Genomic DNA, 18935 nt, shown 5'->3' on the forward strand with positions numbered 1-18935 from the left:
GAAAAATAACAATAACAAACTCTCAAACATCTCAAAAATCCATAAAACAAAATACAAATTCAAAGCAGAGCTACACGGACCTCTAAAAAGATAGAGGTAGGATCAGGTGCCTTGGAGGAGTGAGCATCCTCTGCTGACCGGTCACACCCGCCGTGTACTCTTTGTCGTAATCGGGAAAAAACAGAAAAGTCCGTAGACAAATTATGGTCTAACAATTAGTGTGAAAAACGTCAGTCAGCATGCGACCCAGTGGAAGATTGTATTTACTGACAAGGTCGTTGTATCGACCATAGAACTTACGAAAAGATGACTTTAAACGAGACTATTGATAATCCTGTTTTATCAACTTGTCAGTAGCTTGCCTCGCCTTAGAAACTGTTCATACGAAGAGCATTTCCTTGTGTATCAAATTAACTGAAAAAAAAAAACACCATATCCAGGTGATGAAGGTATATTGCTACATAAGTAAGGAAAGTCGACTATAGAAAAATTGAAGTAATCGCGTTTATTATAAAATTGTGTTGTTAGGTTACCATCAATGCCCATTTCCAGTAAAATATCCATATATGAAACAGCTGACGCAGACTCTGTATTATCGTTTATTTCATATTTATTGGTATATATCGAGTCGACGTAAGAATGGAAATAACAATTGTTAATTGAGAATACGCCGTCGATATACCTACATGTTGAGTTGAAGGCCACAGAAAGTGATTTTTGTTTCACGTACAAGTTTTTGAATCAATTCTGCTTCATAAGAATACAAAAATAGGTCTGCAAAAATATACCTTTCAAATTGGTTATGTGACTTATCTCTCTTATTAAATGGTCTTTATATTAGTTTTCTGTCAATTTATATCTTCATATAAAGTCTTCATAATACAAAAATATTTTATTATTGGAAGCATAAAAAAATAATTAAAATTTAAGAAAATTAAAGGAAATGCGGGTTAAGTAATATCAATTTTAATATAAATATTTATTCCATTTAGTAGTATAAGCTGATAGACATTCTGATATTCTATCATTTCATTGAAGAATAGAATCTTCAAATTTTAAGCAAATGTCTACAGAACTACAAAGAGTTACACTTATTTTTATCATTCTTTACGTTGAGGAAAAAAGTAGTGACCTTGACCTGACCTTTATGCGAAAACAAAAAGGTCAAATTTGATTAAACTGATAGAATCATTTAGTAATATGATGCGTTTGACTTTGACAAAATTTCATGAATTTCTTATTATAAGATGTATGTTTGATAACGAGAAGACTCCGTCCTTAAACCTAATAACAATCTTTAAGGAAACGCAGTGGTGTTTTTTATATTTGCAATTTACGCCACGTAGAAATATAATATTATTTATGTATATTTATTGCTTGTATGTTTGTTATGCGATTGCCTTATACAGTATAATATATTTTAAGTCTTATCCTTAATTAAAGTAATGAAGCAATTAATCAGATTTTATTATTGTTATTCACTAAAAATACGCCACAAATACCTTCAAAATTGTAAAGAACGACTGAAGACCTTGGAGCTAGAGTTCTTTAAGTCTTATAAGTGCAATTTATGGAGCACAAAAACTTGCAATTTTTTATTTATCTACGGACGTTTTCTGAACAAAAATTCAATTAAAAAAAAGTTGCAGGACATAAAAATACAACTTTTGAAACTTTACTTGCCTCTGATATTCTTTAAACAATATCACTAGCCCCGAAATTTGAAGTTGTATAGTCTGTTTACAGGTTAAAAGTGTTTTTTTATATATTACAAGCAAAGGATGCAACTATTCAGGAACAGGAAAGGGTCATGTTTTAGGACACATTCCACTCTTACATACTGATACTTTAACATGTAATTTATGTCTAAGTATACTGAGTATTAAGTCCATATATATCTTTCATGCATACAGATTCACTGAATCTTTGCGCTTTTACGGATGGGATACATTAATTACTGTAAAGATGTAAAAGTGGTTATTTACGCATGGTGGAAATTTACACTAGTTACGCGGTAAGTTTAATTTCGCGTAAAATACCCCCAGGCGTATGGTAAGAACTCAAAACTTAAGTGTGGTCAATCACACATCCGTGGATATTGTTTGAAAGAAGAAAACGCGTACTTAACCACCAGCGTAAATGGTCACCTTTGCAGTCTGCATTCAGTTTGTCCTTTATTGTGTAGAAGAATTTGTTCTAAGTTTTAATAAAATTTCACTTTATGACCCCGCCCTAAGGCCTTAACCCTGACCAATGGACCATGAACTTTGCAGTTAAGGTGACGATTTTATAGACATCTAAATCGTCCATTTGGTTTTTTCTCAAACGTATATGAGAGCATAGAAGAAGATTTTTAATGATTTGATACATGTTTACTATATGGTCATATCTGTTCCCCCTAGACTCTGAACCCCTGACCCAGGGGACATGAATTTTATAAATTTGGTAACAGCAATACTGTTCATCATAGCCCTGTTAGTTTCTCTGCTTAATGTTTATTAATATTTTTTAATTTCATTTTTTTGAAGGCTTTACTTTTCTTGCGCCTGAATCGTGGGAGTCATGACTTTCTCAGTTTTTGTTCCCTCTTCAATGTTGAAATGTTAACGCACAACGCACAACGACGGACACAAACGGATAGCAAAAGGGCAATTGAGTGATTGAGGTGTTCTAGGAATATGCATTATTTAACCTATTTAGCTAGGCCAGATCGACATTGTCGATTGGAACAACCTTAGGTTTTTAGAAACGGTATTTTTAGACAATAGACTAAATTTTACATGTTACAAATGTTAATAGTTTTTTTTTATCTTTATACATAGCTCTTCCGTAAAGGTAAATGAATTAAGACTAACAACAGCCAGGAAGACAAAAAAATCGTTCATATTTTGACGAGACATATTTTCACTGAATCAACAATATGCCTTTTACATTTGCAAATTAAAATTATGTGCACAAGAATATCGCTCGTGATATAAATTTTTGCAATTTGATTGAAAAAGCGGAAGTACTTGCGTAAAATATGTGATTTTAAGTGATAATGTGAAAATTATCGACACACTATTAATATCAAATCAAGGTAAAAACAAACATAAAAGATTATTATAAAACAGATTCTAATGTTTGTCATAAAAATCAATGTTGCATGTCCTATTTGTTACTGAGTCATGTATATTTTGTAATATGATATATTAATGGTGCATTAGCATGATGCCAGAGGTTTGACAGGTGTTATATTAGTACACATAAAACCAACAAAAGAATGCTTGTACATGGTCTTTTTTACGAAGAATTTCAGAAGATGTTGCTAATTTTGCTGTGTTTATCTTTATCTGGTTTACCATGCCCGACCTACGGAGGAAACACTTTACAGGCTAACGTACGGACAAAGGTTGATTTGTTGAAATCGTTAATCTACGACAACACAAAAGCCACGGTTACCCTGGATTCATCAGCTCTCAAACAACTCATTCATATTTCTTCAGGTATTTTAAGATTACGCTAAATTAAGTTCCTTTTAAATGTTTATGTTATTCTGATACGTACTTGTATGCAATAACATATCAACTTTTATACGTGTAAAATATTACTAATACAGATTCATCCAGTCCTCCACACCGAGTCAGCTTTTCTGTTAACTTAGAATCAAAATCGCTTACGCTCGGAGTAGGACAAATAGTGAAGTTTGATGCAGTCTTGACAAACGATGGGAACGGATATGACGACAGAACGGGGGTGTTCACATGTCCTGTGGCGGGAACCTACATGTTTGTTGTCGATGCTTTATCTTACCCAGGGCTCTGGTTATTTTTGAAAGTCAACAAGAAAACGGTTGCTAAACTTCACGTGTCTGCTAATTACAAAGACAAACCTTTAGTCCAAATAAGTAGGACAGTCATAGTGACATTGAAGTTTGGAGACCATGTGAAAGTTGAAAATCAAGGAAACAACGGTTTCATAAATCATGGCCTTTATTCGGGATTTACGGGATTTCTCTTGTACTGATCAAAGTTAGAAATATGATTCACTTTAACAATAATAAAACCAGTTCTTTCATAATTATTAACGAGAATTATATATCAAAACAATACGACAAATTTTGTCTTGTACTTTTAAAACTTATGAGTTAATTAAATTACTTTATTAACTGTTCTATTTTTTAGTCATTTCAAAAGAAAAATAATATACATTGTCGCCAAAAAACCCCCAAAACATTTATGGAATAACGAACATTTTTGACAGACAGTTTGCCAAATACAATAATAAATTGCCAAATATAATTCTTGAGTCACTTATGACTTTGATTTCAGTATTGTACAACTTCAGCAGAGTCTCACATAGGGCTTGTACTTCTAGGTAAATTGATAGTGTTTTCTACTTTCCGATAAGTGTTAAAATGATTAAACTTGATTTTGTAATATGTATAATAAGAAAACAAAAATTAACAAAATGCGAACGATTTAACTAAGCGTATATGACAATTCTGATAATTTATTTATGATAAAAAGTATAAGTTTGATTTTGATACTTTGCGAGCGGATCGACGTTAATCTTAACTAGATATAGATTTTCACGTTATATCAAAAAGTTAGAAATTCAGTGAAATCAAAAAGTAAATGAAGTTAAAAATTGCTTCCTGCATATATAAACAAATACAATAGTTATTAAGAAACATGTAGAAAGCATTTGCTAGAAAACGATCTTTCCCAAAAACTTAATTTGTGTAAATTTTGAGATAAATTCATTATTGATAATAGAATTGAATTTTAAAGTAAAAAAAAATCAATCGACAAGCTTTGAATTAGAATAAGTTACACCGAACATATTCAATAACTGTTTTACCCTCAATTTTTTGTTGGTATGCATTTTAGATATTATTTTTAAGGAAAGACAAATTATTACTTATGGCAGATATCAAATATAGTACACACGTATTATAGAGATAAACCAGTATAAAGCCATTAAATACAATAGAAAGTAAAAAATATGGTAAGGCCAAGTTCAATGCTAGAGTATCAAAATTTACAGATGAACAATGTGCAGTTATAAGACTGAAAAATCTGTCTTGTTCCTCAGTTTATTGTTGCCTCCTCGTGAGAGGGTGAAAATACTGAAAATAACAACAAATAACATAAGTACATATTCGCATAAACATTATTATACAGATGACAAATGTAATGAGCAGTTAAAAATACATGTAACAGATCCACATTTTACACTATGCCAAAATTCGAAAAACCATGACTATGTAAGTTTTACACTGTAAAATCATTAATTGCACATTTGTTAAGCACACTTTAACTGATAAAACATTTTCATAGAAACTTGTACTGTCTAAATGATAAATCTGGCATATATAACAAAATTATAGATACCAAGCCATATTTTACACTATCCTATACACACTTGCAACACGAGGTTTTTAAAGATGAGGTATCTATGCAAGAAATATGATGCAAAATATGTAAAAGAACGTTTATGCACGGCATCTGTAGTATTGTTAACAAAATGCATATAAACTAAACTTACTCTTTGGCTCACAAAGGATTGGAGGACAAAAATAATAGCGTAAACATTTTCGGCGGCATTGTAGCACTACCTTCTATAAAACAAAACCAATAACGTAGAGTAAACAAAGTAGAAAAATCCCGGAATAACAATTCCGCCACACTCCCCTACTGATTTCTATCAGAAATCACTACACATATAAACTTAATTGTGAAAAACATTCTTACTGACACATATAAAGGTATAAGTGTATGAGAGGCACCCGTTACATACATGCAAAATCTACTTTTATGAGATTTACATATTGAGAACTTCAAAGATTTTAATATGAAAATACATCCTAATTCACTTCGAGCAGTCTTACAAGGTAACAAATGGGACGAACATAAGATAGTCTAGAGCCGTTCCGAACTATGGTAACCTTGACTTTTCGAACCTTTGAGTCTTTGCTGTAGAACACTTCGTCCACGACTTCCAAGGGCCACTGGTTACGGTGAGTATCTTCTTCTTTCATCAGAACAACATCTCCCTTATTGACTTCTTGACCTCCACTATGCCACTTAGCGCGTTTCTGTAAAACATTCAAGTACTCTGCCCTCCAACGTGACCAGAACTGATCTGCCAGTCTCTGCACAAGTTTCCATTGACTACGCAAGGCATCTTTGGTCCCAAACTCCGGTACACTGAACGTAACATCTGGTTGTTTCTGCGTTAGGATTAATGTTGGTGAAAGAACAGCTGGCGCCTCCGGATCTGAAGAAACTGGAACGAGTGGTCTGCTATTAACAATGGTACATACTTCCGCCATTAAGGTTGACAGGACTTCATGTGTTAAGTCAAATGATTTGTTCTCCAAAAGAAGAGCATCCAGAATACGTCGAACCGATCCAATCATGCGTTCCCATACGCCCCCGAAGTGGGAGGCATGGGGAGGATTAAATATCCATAAGACTTTGTTCATAGTTAGGTAGTCCTTAACTGGTCCAGATTCGACAAACTCCGCATCAAGGCTGAGCTCCTTGACAGCGCCAATGAAATTTGTTCCTCTATCGGAACGAATTTGCTGCACGGGGCCTCGCAGGGCTATGAATCTTCTTAAGCAGTTGATGAATGAGGCTGAACTGACCTCTTCGACAAGCTCCACATGTATTGCTCGCGATACCAAACAAGTGAATAAAACGCCCCATCTCTTGGAGTTTGCCGAGCCGCCTCTAGTACGTCTCGTCACCACCGACCAAGGTCCAAATACATCCAGTCCAACATAGGAGAAAGGTGGGGCCTCTTTCAGTCGATCTTCAGGAAGGTCTGCCATCTGAACCCACCCAAATTTCCCGCGGAGCCTCTTACAGGTGACACAGTGGTGGATTTCTGATGAAACCATTCGCTTGCAGTTGATAACCCAATAGCCTGCAGACCTAATGGCACCTTCGGTCATCTGCCTGCCTTGGTGATGTATCACAGAGTGGTAATGACGTATCAGAAGGACTGCAATGTGGTGACCCTTTGGAACTATAATGGGATGCACCTAGTGGTTATCCTCACTCTGGGTCTGTCTGCGATGGATACGTCCGCCGACCCGTAGAAGACCGTCGCTATCTAGTATCGGATTCAAGGGCAGGAGGGGGCTGTTTTTAGGTGGTTCACATCCATTTCTAATGGCCTGGATTTCTTCATGGTACATTTCAGACTGAGCTTCTTTAATGATGAGTTTCTCTACAGACTCATATAAAGTAGGATCCTTAGGTACTGCTGAGGTTTTGGTCCTTCTAACCAATGTTTTCAATGTGACGAGGGCTCTCACAAGACTTTTCCATGTTGAAAAACAAGAAAAACGCTTTGCACCTAACACAGAATTCACGATTGTCTTTACTGTCACTACCTCTTTCTTTAACTCTTGGTCACTCTCAGCATCAATGAGGGGATAGTGTTCGTTCGAATCATCAAGCTTGATGGTGTGTAGAAAGTCAGGTCCCCTTAACCACATACTTGTAGAAAGGTCTGAAGTCGTAAACTTGCAAGTGGCAATGTCCGCAGGATTTTCATCTGTTGGCACGTGGTTCCATTGTTCTGGTCCACAGAACGCTCTGATACGACTGACTCTGTTGGCTACATATACATGAAATCTTCTAGTTTCTGCCGATATATATCCAAGCACCACCCGACTGTCGGAGTAGAAGTGGAAATCTTCTTTCTTGAGATTAAGTTGTTCTTTGGCTACCTCAGCCAACTCAACAGCTACCACAGCGGAACACAACTCCAATCGTGGTATGGTATGGCCATGACTAGGTGCTACTTTGGCTTTTCCTAGGAGAAATCCAATATCGGATGAATCTTCATTCATAGTTTTGATGTATGCCACAGCAGCAATGGCATCTTTGGAGGCATCACAGAACACATGTACTTGGACGCCGGATGCTTGAACTAATGAGAGTCTACCGTACATCCTCGGGATTTTAATGTCTTTTAAATAATGCAGTGATTCCACCCAATTCTCCCATTGCTCTCGAAGGGATTCAGGCAGTGGATCATCCCAATTAGTTGAACTAGAAGGCTGCATCATCTCACGTAGTAGAACTTTTCCTCTGACTGTAACAGGCGAGACAAAGCCTAGAGGGTCAAATAGACTATTTATCATTGAAAGCACCCCTCTACGGGTGTAAGGTTTCATCTCCTTGGATACTTGAAAGTTGATCTCGTCAGATTCAATGTCCCATACCACACCAAGAGTCCTCTGTGTTGGCAAAACATCGGATCCCAGGTCCATGCTCTTTAAGTCCTTAGCAAGGTCATTCTGGTCGAATTGTTTGAGAGCTGACTTCGAGTTAGATGCAATCTTATGAAGACGCAACTTTCCTCCATCCATGAGTGCCCTTTGAGTTCTTTTCATGAGGCTCACAGCTTGATCTTCAGACTCGCAGCTTACAAGTCCGTCATCAACATAGAAATTGTGGAAGACAAAATCCTGGACGTCTGAGTCGGCATCAATAACAGATCGGTGTAAGCCATATGTGGCTACTGTAGGTAATGGGGAGTTTCCAAAGACGTGGACCCTCATCCTGAATTCGTCTAGGGGCTTTTCAAAGTCGTTTTCTTGATGCCACAGGAAACGTAAATAATTACGGTCAGGCTCGTCAACTCTGAAGTTGTGGAACATTTGCTCAACATCTGCAGTTATAGCAACGGTGTTCTGACGAAAGCGAAGGAGGATACCCTGCAGACTATTTGAGAGGTCCGGTCCTTTCATAAGTACGTCGTTCAATGACACTCCACCATATCGGGCTGATGAATCGAACACAACTCGAATGGAACTCGGCTTCTTGGGGTGGTATACCCCAAACATTGGGAGGTACCAACACTCTTGGCCTAGAGGCATCGGTGGTGCCTTCTCTGCATGCTCGTGTGTGAAGATTTTCTCCATAAACTCAAGGACGTGTTGCCTTTTCAATGGATCACGTTGAAGACTAAGATCAAATGCTTTTGCACGTTTCAGAGCTTGTGCCTTATTGTTAGGTAGAACCGGTCTTGATTGACGAAACGGAAGCGGAGCCGACCAGTGCCCGTCATCTTCCTTCTTAAAGCCATTTTCCATTAACTGAAGGAATGCTTTATCTTCGATAGAGAGTCCTGTTTTCTCATCATGTTCTGTTTTCACAAATGTTTTGTCAGTAATTTGAAATTTACTGTCACACGGTTTGAACAGAGAGGGTCTCCCATTCTGTAGCACAAATGTCTTGTTTACGTTTATCACATTGGTGTGGTGTAGATTTGTCATACACACTTGCCCAATAATGACCCATCCGAGTGGAAGTCTCTGACCAATTGGAAGGTCTCCCTCACCGAGCCTCTGGTCCAAGACATGATGAGCGGTAACTACATCTCTGCCGATGAGAAGCTCGATTTCAACGTCTTCCATTACTGTTGGTATGAATTGAGCAATCTCTTGAAGATGAGAATACTGGCGTGCGATGGCAGGAAATGGAATCTCATCCCTGTTCTTTGGTATGTCATTGCACTCGATGATGCTAGGTAAATCCAACTTGCATGTGGAATCCAATGACTCAATGACATAACTGCGACTCTTCCTTCCCGAAGCAGTGAATCTTCCTGCACAAGAAGAAAGTACATATTGGTGTTCCATACTTCCAGGTGAAAAGAAGTCAAAGAATGGAGTTGTCGCTAATCAATGACTACTTTGATCGTCTACGAGAGCGTACACAATGCGTGACTTGTCTGGAATTTATTTAAGGTACACTCTCACTGGTATGATCTTTGCACAAGATCTACTGGTGCCACTTGGTCTGCCACAGATCTGGGTGCAGGCGCTTTTCACTGTCTTTCCTGCTAAATGCTCCCCTACATTGGGGTTTGCATCCACATGAAGCGCGCTGGGGTGAGATGCTTCTCTACAGATATCACACTGCACATTTACTTTGCAGTTGGCTGCTCTGTGTCTCTTGGGTCCACAGCATTTGAAACAAATGCCGTTTGTGAGGATGAATTTCTTGCGTTCCTCAAGTGGTTTCTTGCGGAATGCTGAACACTGATTTAACAAATGGCTGGTTCCATGTAATGGACACAGTAGTGCGCCTTCTGAGCCTGTTGCCCCTGTAGTAGTTTCCGTTTTCTTGATGACCACGGTAGGCAGTTTCCTTGATGAACTGCGGTCACTTGAGCTTGTGTTCACCTTCTCAGAACGGTCAAACTGAAAACTTGGGTCATTGCGTGTTCGTGCTGTGTCATGTATGAATTTGACAAATACGGAAAATGGAGGAAAAGTGCTCCCGTTTTGACGTTTGAATCTACTGGCTTCCGTGACCCACTTGTCTTGCAAGTTCCATGGCAACTTTTAGGCAATAGGGTTTATTCCTGTAGAGGAGTCAAAATAGCCAAAAAGGATAGAGTACTGTGGTTGTTCCTTCACAGAGGCTATTTCACTTACTAAATCAGCCAGGTCAAACAAGCGTTTGTTATCGTTGCCAGCAATCCTCGGGAACGATGAAATACGCTCTTACAGACTCCTTTCGACCATCTCTGGCGACCCGAATCGCTCTTCAAGTCTTTCCCAGATCTTCTTCACAGCCAGGGCCGGGTTGTCGGCATTGCACGCACGAATGCTATTTGCTTGTTTGGAAGATGTAGGGCCAAGCCATCTGACAATCAAGTCGAGCTCTTTAGTTGCAGTAGTGCCTAGCTCTCTCATTATCCCTTTAAAGTTCAACTTCCAAGATACATAGAGCATTGGATTGTCATCATACTTAGTTAGTCTTGACATAAGTAGGTCCTTTTTTACCAAGAACTTGGTAAACTCCGTCATTTGGTCTGGCACACTGGGTGGTGATAAGGCAGGTTCTTGGCGTGCTGTGGAATTAATATTTACATTATTTGAGTTCTGTGGGTCCACAGGGTGATTGTTATTCACATCATTTGAATTCTGAGGGTTCACAGAGGATGGAATAATCCCATGATCTTCATGTAGCGATGGACGATTTGGGGTAAATGGCACTGCTTCTGGTCTTAACACCGTATATCTGGGACATGGATTGTCCGGGTCATCATGTGAGGGATTGACGATGTATTGATTGTCAGTATATTGATTAGGAAGATTTCTTATGTACTCTTCAGTGCGCGAGCGTCTTGTGCGAGAACTCCTTGAGTCTTCCTTATTGGGTGTGTAAACATCCCGCATGACTTCTATCTTCTTTTCGTTCATCTCGACTTCACACGCAGCTTTCGATAGCTTCAGTCGTGCATCTAACACTGCTTTCTCCTTCAGAATCATCACTTCTTCGGCGATGTATTTCAACTTCACACGAGATGCATTAAGCTTTGCTTCAGCCCGTTGAAGATAGGAGCTAGACCTCCGGGATGTCCCACTTGAACTAAAACTGTCCTCTCCGAGAGATGGAAGGTTGTGACTTGAATATTCTGAGGGGGCTCTCTTGGGGCTTCCTTTTCTACTCGGAACTCGAGGTGACCTTGGGTTGTTTGCTTGTGTTGTGGAGCTTCCACTCGGTTGCACCAAAGATTTCAAGTCTGTTTCTTGAGTGAGCTCATCTAATCTGAAGAGTGCTGCTCCGACTTTTGCTTTCACTGAGTCCATTATCAACCGTTGGGCTGCCATTTCATTAATACTTTCATTGGTACGCATTGATTGCAAGTATGCAACAAAATCTTCCGAACACTTACGGTATGCTTCATAGCAAGACTTTAAAAGATTCTCATAAGTGTCTGCATTTGGTCTGCTGATAGATCCTAAGTCGAGCAGCTTAATGTCATCTATGCATCCATCAATCTCACGCTTGATTTCACGAATCTTAAACAGGTGTCTGTTAACTGTTGACTCATATAGTTCTTGTCCATATGTTGACAAAGGCCGCACACGAGTCATCTCTCTCTTCGATTCTGTCTCCAGTTTCAGGCTCATCTTGACCGACAATGAAAGCCAGATATTTTCACTGTGCAGTTATAAGACTGAAAAATCTGTCTTGTTCCTCAGTTTATTGTTGCCTCCTCGTGAGAGGGTGAAAATACTGAAAATAACAACAAATAACATAAGTACATATTCGCATAAACATTATTATACAGATGACAAATGTAATGAGCAGTTAAAATTACATGTAACAGATCCACATTTTACACTATGCCAAAATTCGAAAAACCATGAATATGGAAGTTTTACACTGTAAAATCATTAATTGCACATTTGTTAAGCACACTTTAACTGATAAAACATTTTCATAGAAACTTGTACTGTCTAAATGATAAATCTGGCATATATAACAAAATTATAGATACCAAGCCATATTTTACACTATCCTATACACACTTGCAACACGAGGTTTTTAAAGATGAGGTATCTATGCAAGAAATATGATGCAAAATATGTAAAAGAACGTTTATGCACGGCATCTGTAGTATTGTTAACAAAATGCATATAAACTAAACTTACTCTTTGGCTCACAAAGGATTGGAGGACAAAAATAATAGCGTAAACATTTTCGGCGGCATTGTAGCACTACCTTCTATAAAACAAAACCAATAACGTAGAGTAAACAAAGTAGAAAAATCCCGGAATAACAATTCCGCCACAAACAATATCTCGTGTGCATTTATATTCAAGTAGCATTTTGTATACATATTTTGACGTTGAGCATAATTTGACTATAAAATTATTTAATTCATAGTTCGTTAACTATTTGTAAATAGTTATTGATAAGTAGACTGTAAAATATTGTGATGTACATGTATGATAAACAGTATGATATACATATCAAAATATGTATCAGTAAAAAAATGACTTAATGAAAAAAATATATTATGTTTGACATTTCATCCGATTTGCATAGTCCTTTACATAGATTTATTTTCTATTAAATGCTCTTGGGGCACTTAATTGTGTAATAGCTCATATAGTTCTTTGATAGGATAATTGTATGGACCAATTGCTTGGTACAAATTCTTTCTTTGGTAAATACACTTCATTGGCTCAGTTTAATGTCATGATTTCAAGATAACATTTTTCTATAACTCTAATCAGCACAGATAATTTACTTTGCAAGTTCATATTCAATATTTAGAAAAAATAGTGTTTTTCTTACTTTGACAAGTAGGAAATTTTGATAATCAATTATTTCGTTCAAATAAACTTAATTGTGCTTAGCAGGTACAAATAATAGACAAAATGTACAATGAAATTGGCAAACAAGCCGAAAGACTCGTATCCATTCTATACTATATGATGCTTTTTATATTTTAAGAAAGGGTCATTAGGTAAAAAAAAAATATCAAAGTTACTGTTAGAACCCTGACATTGCTTGTTCTCGATGATGAATTTTCGAAACATATAACAACATATATATCATCATAGTCGCTAACATTGGAGGTTCAAGAGAATAAAAAGTTCACGTCAGCTGAATCTTAATGTTTGCTATCAGTATTACTAAGTATTTTATCACGATTTAAACAATATACAAAATAATGGTCAGAATGTTCTATTGAACCACAGTTCCAGTAGGGGAGACAAATAGGGAGGGACAACGGTTTCTGTGGAACATATAAAATTCGATGGCACTGCATCCTACTCTTAGTTGTAAGTGTAGAGTTTGTCCTATTCTGGATCCAAATCGGTAATTTTAATATTGTTAGTTATGTTTTTGAAAGTACTTAAAGATTTGTTTTGTATGTAATTAGGTAATGCATTCAAGAGTCTTATTATTATAATTACTACTTGTATTATGTGTGACATTATGAGGAGTTTGTGATCGTAAAAGATTAATAGCTATTCAGTATTTTTGTCGTGAAACATTTTAAAGAATTGAATAAGTCGATGACGTACCTAACGCTTTTACTGTACTGTAACACCCAGGTTGTTTTTCTGTGTAGTAGTGGCATAAAAGACATTCTACCCCCCCTCCCCCTCCCCCGTCACAATTAGTGCTGTTTTTAACTGAATAGGGTCTACTTTTGAATAAAATACTCCGACATATAATACGATGTTACATCAGCTCAGTATATCGAAGGGCTGATCTAATAAAAGAGAGGTATATATTGTAATATAAATCTAATTCCACATCATCTAGTTTAAGCTCCTTAGTTTTATTTTCATTTTTTCCTAATTTTTGATGTTTTAAGGAAACAAACTATATTTAATAAGTCAATATTTTTCAAGATCAGTGTTTGATAGAACTACAGAGATAAACAGGTTTTTAACAGTTATAAAAGTTGAAAAGTTGAGATATCATCAGCAAACATTTGAATACTAAAATCGATATCGACCACAAAGTCGTTTATGTTAACAAGGAAAATAAGTTGACCTAAAATGCTTCCTTGCGGAATACCATATTGCATACATGTATTTAAGGTCTGATTTGGAACAGTTTATAACAACACATTGTTTCATATTAAAAAGGTCACTATAAATCATTTTAATGTATGTACATCTATATGACAATATAATGCATATATTTTTAAACAGAGGCTGTATTGCACTATTTTAATGATTATATATATATATATATATATATATATATATATATATATATATATATATATATATATATATATATAATCCAAAATGAGTGAAAGGTGATATCACACAGTATAAATAATCAAAAAAGAAAAAAGAAAATGAACAGTTCCAAAGTTTCTATTCACTAGCGCTTTCTGGATTTACATCCTTCTTCAGGTGAACGTACATAAGTTATGTACGTTCACCTGAAGAAGGATGTAAATCCAGAAAGCGCTAGTGAATAGAAACTTTGGAACTGTTCATTTTCTTTTTTCTTTTTTGATTATATATATATATATATATATATATATATATATATATATATATATATATATATATATATATATATATATATATATATATATATCTCAAACGACCGTGTAGTGAGCGACCAGCGCGCTAGGTTCCCTTCGTCATCGAAAGCAAGATTTTTGTCTTGCCTAGATGGCCCAGTGGTTAGCGCGGTGGCCGCTCACTGCTAGGAGAATGGGTTCCAGAGGTCGTGAGTTCAAGCCCCGGCCGGGGCGGAGGTGGAGCTCCAACAAGGTGAATTTCTTTGTGCTTTATGTATATCTTTATCATTCACTATGGGCAGGTATATGTCAATTTGAGAGTTATTGCAATGTTTGTGCTTATTATATGTATATATCTATGCAATGTGTATCGTCCCGATCCTCTCAAATTGTCGTTTAACTGCATTCCACCTGTATCTCAAACGACCGTGTAGTGAGCGACCAGCGCGCTAGGTTCCCTTCGTCATCGAAAGCAAGATTTTTGTCTTGCCTAGATGGCCCAGTGGTTAGCGCGGTGGCCGCTCACTGCTAGGAGAATGGGTTCCAGAGGTCGTGAGTTCAAGCCCCGGCCGGGGCGGAGGTGGAGCTCCAACAAGGTGAATTTCTTTGTGCTTTATATATATATATATATATATATATATAATCAAAAATCGTCTCGTGTGTTCTTTAGAATACGGCCTAAACATATATAAGAATGCTAAAATAGCAGTTGTCATATCTATCATATAACAAGTGTAGAGTCGAATTCTCTTTTTCATACTAGTTGGTAGACCATAATTAATCACCGAATGTCTACGGACTTTTCTGGGGGTTTTTCCCGATTACGACAAAGAGCACACGGCGGGTGTGACCGGTCAACTCAAAGAAGCTGTCTCGAGAATAAAGCGATAGATCCAACCATGACAAGCTATTGGAATTCCTATGGGTACCAATTGTGTCCCATTGTTAGCAGACCTATTTTAGTATATTTATGAAGCAGAATTTATTCTAAAGGTTGTACGTGGAAAAAAATAAATCACTCGCTGTGGCCTTCAACTGAACATTCAGGTATATCGACGACGTATTATCATTTAACAACTGTTATTTCATTGCTTACGTTGACTCGATATATCCAAGTGAACTTGAAAAAAAAGATACCACAGGCTCTGTGTCATCTGTTTCATATTTGGACATTTTACTGGAAATAGACATTGATGGTAACCTAACAACAAAACTTTATGATAAACGCGATGACTTAAAGGGACATGGTCACGATTTTGGTCAAATTCTTTTTTTTTCTTCTATTTTTATTAAGTACAATGCTCTAGGAATGCAATTCCAATGACCAAATGAAATTGGAGAGTCAGTAGTGAAGTTATAAGGAAGATACAGGACTCATAATTCTTTGTCATGTAAACAAGGCTCGTGTCCTGCTTTTGTTTACATTAGTTCAATATATCGGTAAAAGTTCTTTTTCAAGCTGTTTTTTTCCATCTTCTTATTCAATTCAAGCATGGATAAATAGATCATAACGTTTACCACATTCAGTTACGGTCTAAAACTGAAGTTTTCACTTCAACGTTCAAAATGTAAACAAATGCTTTGTTTACATTGCAAAGAATTGTAAGCTCTGTAACTCGCTTTTTACTCAACGAATGACACTTAAATTTTGGTTGCCTAATTAAACTCAGTAAAGCATTGTTAACATTAAAATCGCAATTTTTGATCAAAATCGTGACCATGCAACTTTAAGTTTTTCTATAGTCAACTTTTCTTACTTATGAAGCAATGTACCTTCATCACCTACATATGGTGTTTTTGCCTCTCAGCTAATTCGATACACAAGGGCATGCTCTTCGTATGAACAGTTTCTAAGGCGATGCAAGCTACTGACAAACAAGTTGATAAAACAGGACTATCGACAGTCTCATTTGAAGTCATCTTTTCGTAAGTTCTTGGTCGATACAACTACTTTGTCAGCAAATATAATTTTCCACTGGGTCGCATGCTGACTGCCGTTTTTCATACTAATTGGTAGACCATATTTAATCACAGAATTGTCTACGGACTTTTCCGTTTATACCTTAATAAGACAAAGAGCACACGGCGGGTGTGACCGGTCAGTAGATGATGCTCACTCCTCCTAGGCATCTGATCCTACTTCTCTCTTTTTAGAGGTCCGTGTTGTTCTGGTTTGGATTTGTATTTTATTTTATGGATTTTTGAGACAGTTTGTTATTGTCATTTTTCATGAAGCAACCGACAGACTACACTATATGAGCACACATTACGCCTGGCGCTGCTACTGTGCAGTGAGAGCTGCATCTTAATGATTATTCAATAGTTTTATAACTAAAGATCATTTTTGGTGTAGTTATTTTGATATTTAACGTCAATATGTAGTAAATGAAAGGTGCCTACAGGTTTATGAAATTCAAGATATAAATTCTTTAAACGATGCTTATAACAATATATTTGTTTCATATGGTACCGGGGCTTAAAATTTTGGTAAACACAATGAAAAATCATGTTTTAAACAACCATTTTCAATGAAATATGAAGGATAAAAGTAACAAATCTCGGAGTTTTGTCCATTTTTGACTAATGAAATATATCTAGATTGCCTAAAGTCTCTCCAAAACCGGCATCAAACAAGCTCTTGGCTTCCTCTTTAAAATGATGTCAAATAGAATATAGGTACCGGGATTACTTTCCCGTGATTAAATATAGAATGTCAAAATAATGTCTTATTTTATACATGATTCCTTCAAAATCGTAAAATACGGGAAAAGATCCAAAGAAGTCAATTATGACGTAATAATGGTTCTAGCGCTAAAAAGACAGTTTGAAATCATTAACTAGATCTTGACCTTAAACATTTATATGTTACATAATTCAAATCGGTGTCAGGGAACACTTTCGCGCGGAAAAACCGGTGAAAATTTCGAAATAAGTTGAAAATCTTAGGTTTGGCTTGTTATTTCAGGGGTATAATAGCTAGAATATGCATTGCATCCATTTTTAGACGGGGTCACGTGACCCCGTCTATTGGTTTACTGTCAGCCGAAGTCTCAAACCGGAAGGCACGCGTAGAACACATGAATTGAGTCTACGCGTTACATCAGTAAAGTATTGCATTACCATTACTTTGTGAAGTCAATAAGTTTTAAAAAAGTAATTTAAAAACTAAATAAAGAGTTTTTTGTAAATATTTCATAAATAAAACATGCTTTAAATATTTACAGCTTCATGTTCACTAACAGGTTCAAATTTAATGACTTATACAAGATTGCTGTTGCACTTGTAGTTCTCAAAGTAAGGTTGGTCCCGTAACATTTACACGCTTATGGCGGAGTTGACAATCTCTGTTATTTATGTCTCTTATTTTCGGAGTATGATTTTTAATGAAAGGAACGGTTGTATTGTAATTCATGTAGGCGATGAACGAGTTTACACAAAAAAGAATTAAGTGGCAAACGGATTTATTTTTTCCTATTAATTTTGCATGAATCGCAAATGAAGAAAATCGTGTCAGATAAGTCGGTCTTAAAAATCAAAATGCCGACCGTGACAAATCTTTTTATCGTCAAAGTTCTTGGAATCTTATTGTAAAAAAAACATTTCTAACGTCAGGTGCCTGTGTTTGTTATCGGTATACAAATGTTCACTTTGTTTGTTAATTCAGCAGTTTAGGAGTTTTCGGGGTTTTCATAAAACTTTTATTACGGATAGCGTCCGACTTGTGGATTTTCCCTTGGATCACAAAATTGATTAAATCTAATGATTAAAATTATCTACTTTGATATAATTGTTTGATTTTCCCGGTTAGTATTAATTTTTAAAAATTATCCTTGGGGCCTTTTTTCATAATATACCGTTGTGTCAATTTTCTACAAGTTATACAAAGTATCAGACAATTGCAAAAAAGCCGAATTAACATAAATTGTAACAACCAATTGACATTCATAAATTTTGGAAGCATATTCGAGGAAATACAGGACAATTACAAATTCAAACTTTCAAGATCCCGTCTTTCAGTACTCTCAGTACTTTGATTTGGTAGAGTAGCTCATGTCTATTTCATTAATGTTTCAAATGCAAAACTGTAGTCAACATTTTCACTTCGGTTTCCTGCCTCAAAAAAGGGT

At 36.4% G+C, this 18935-nt stretch overlaps 2 protein-coding genes across 2 annotated transcripts; one reads left to right on the forward strand and one right to left on the reverse strand.

The window, feature by feature from the left end:
• The first annotated feature begins 3262 nt into the window (after positions 1–3262).
• LOC128179662 (complement C1q-like protein 2) lies at positions 3263–4066 on the forward strand. Its single transcript, XM_052847173.1, has 2 exons — positions 3263–3485; positions 3599–4066. The coding sequence occupies exons 1-2, from the start codon at positions 3263–3265 to the stop codon at positions 4003–4005; spliced, it is 630 nt and encodes a 209-aa protein (XP_052703133.1). The 3' UTR covers positions 4006–4066.
• A 1782-nt stretch (positions 4067–5848) lies between these two features.
• Positions 5849–6943, reverse strand: LOC128180583 (uncharacterized). Its single transcript, XM_052848705.1, has one exon. It carries the CDS (start codon positions 6941–6943, stop codon positions 5849–5851), a length of 1095 nt encoding a protein of 364 aa, XP_052704665.1.
• Between the last annotated feature and the right edge of the window lie 11992 nt (positions 6944–18935).

Source organism: Crassostrea angulata, chromosome 4, assembly GCF_025612915.1.
Source record: "Crassostrea angulata isolate pt1a10 chromosome 4, ASM2561291v2, whole genome shotgun sequence".
In the NCBI taxonomy this organism is placed as follows: domain Eukaryota; kingdom Metazoa; phylum Mollusca; class Bivalvia; order Ostreida; family Ostreidae; genus Magallana; species Magallana angulata.

Bases quoted from the DNA above. Each gene is read 5' to 3' on its own strand.
- LOC128179662 (XM_052847173.1), top strand. From the start codon at position 3,263: ATGCTTGTACATGGTCTTTTTTACGAAGAATTTCAGAAGATGTTGCTA. The intron at 3,486-3,598 runs GTATTTTAAGAT...TTACTAATACAG, and splicing joins ACTCATTCATATTTCTTCAG to ATTCATCCAGTCCTCCACAC.
- LOC128180583 (XM_052848705.1), bottom strand. From the start codon at position 6,943: ATGACCGAAGGTGCCATTAGGTCTGCAGGCTATTGGGTTATCAACTGC.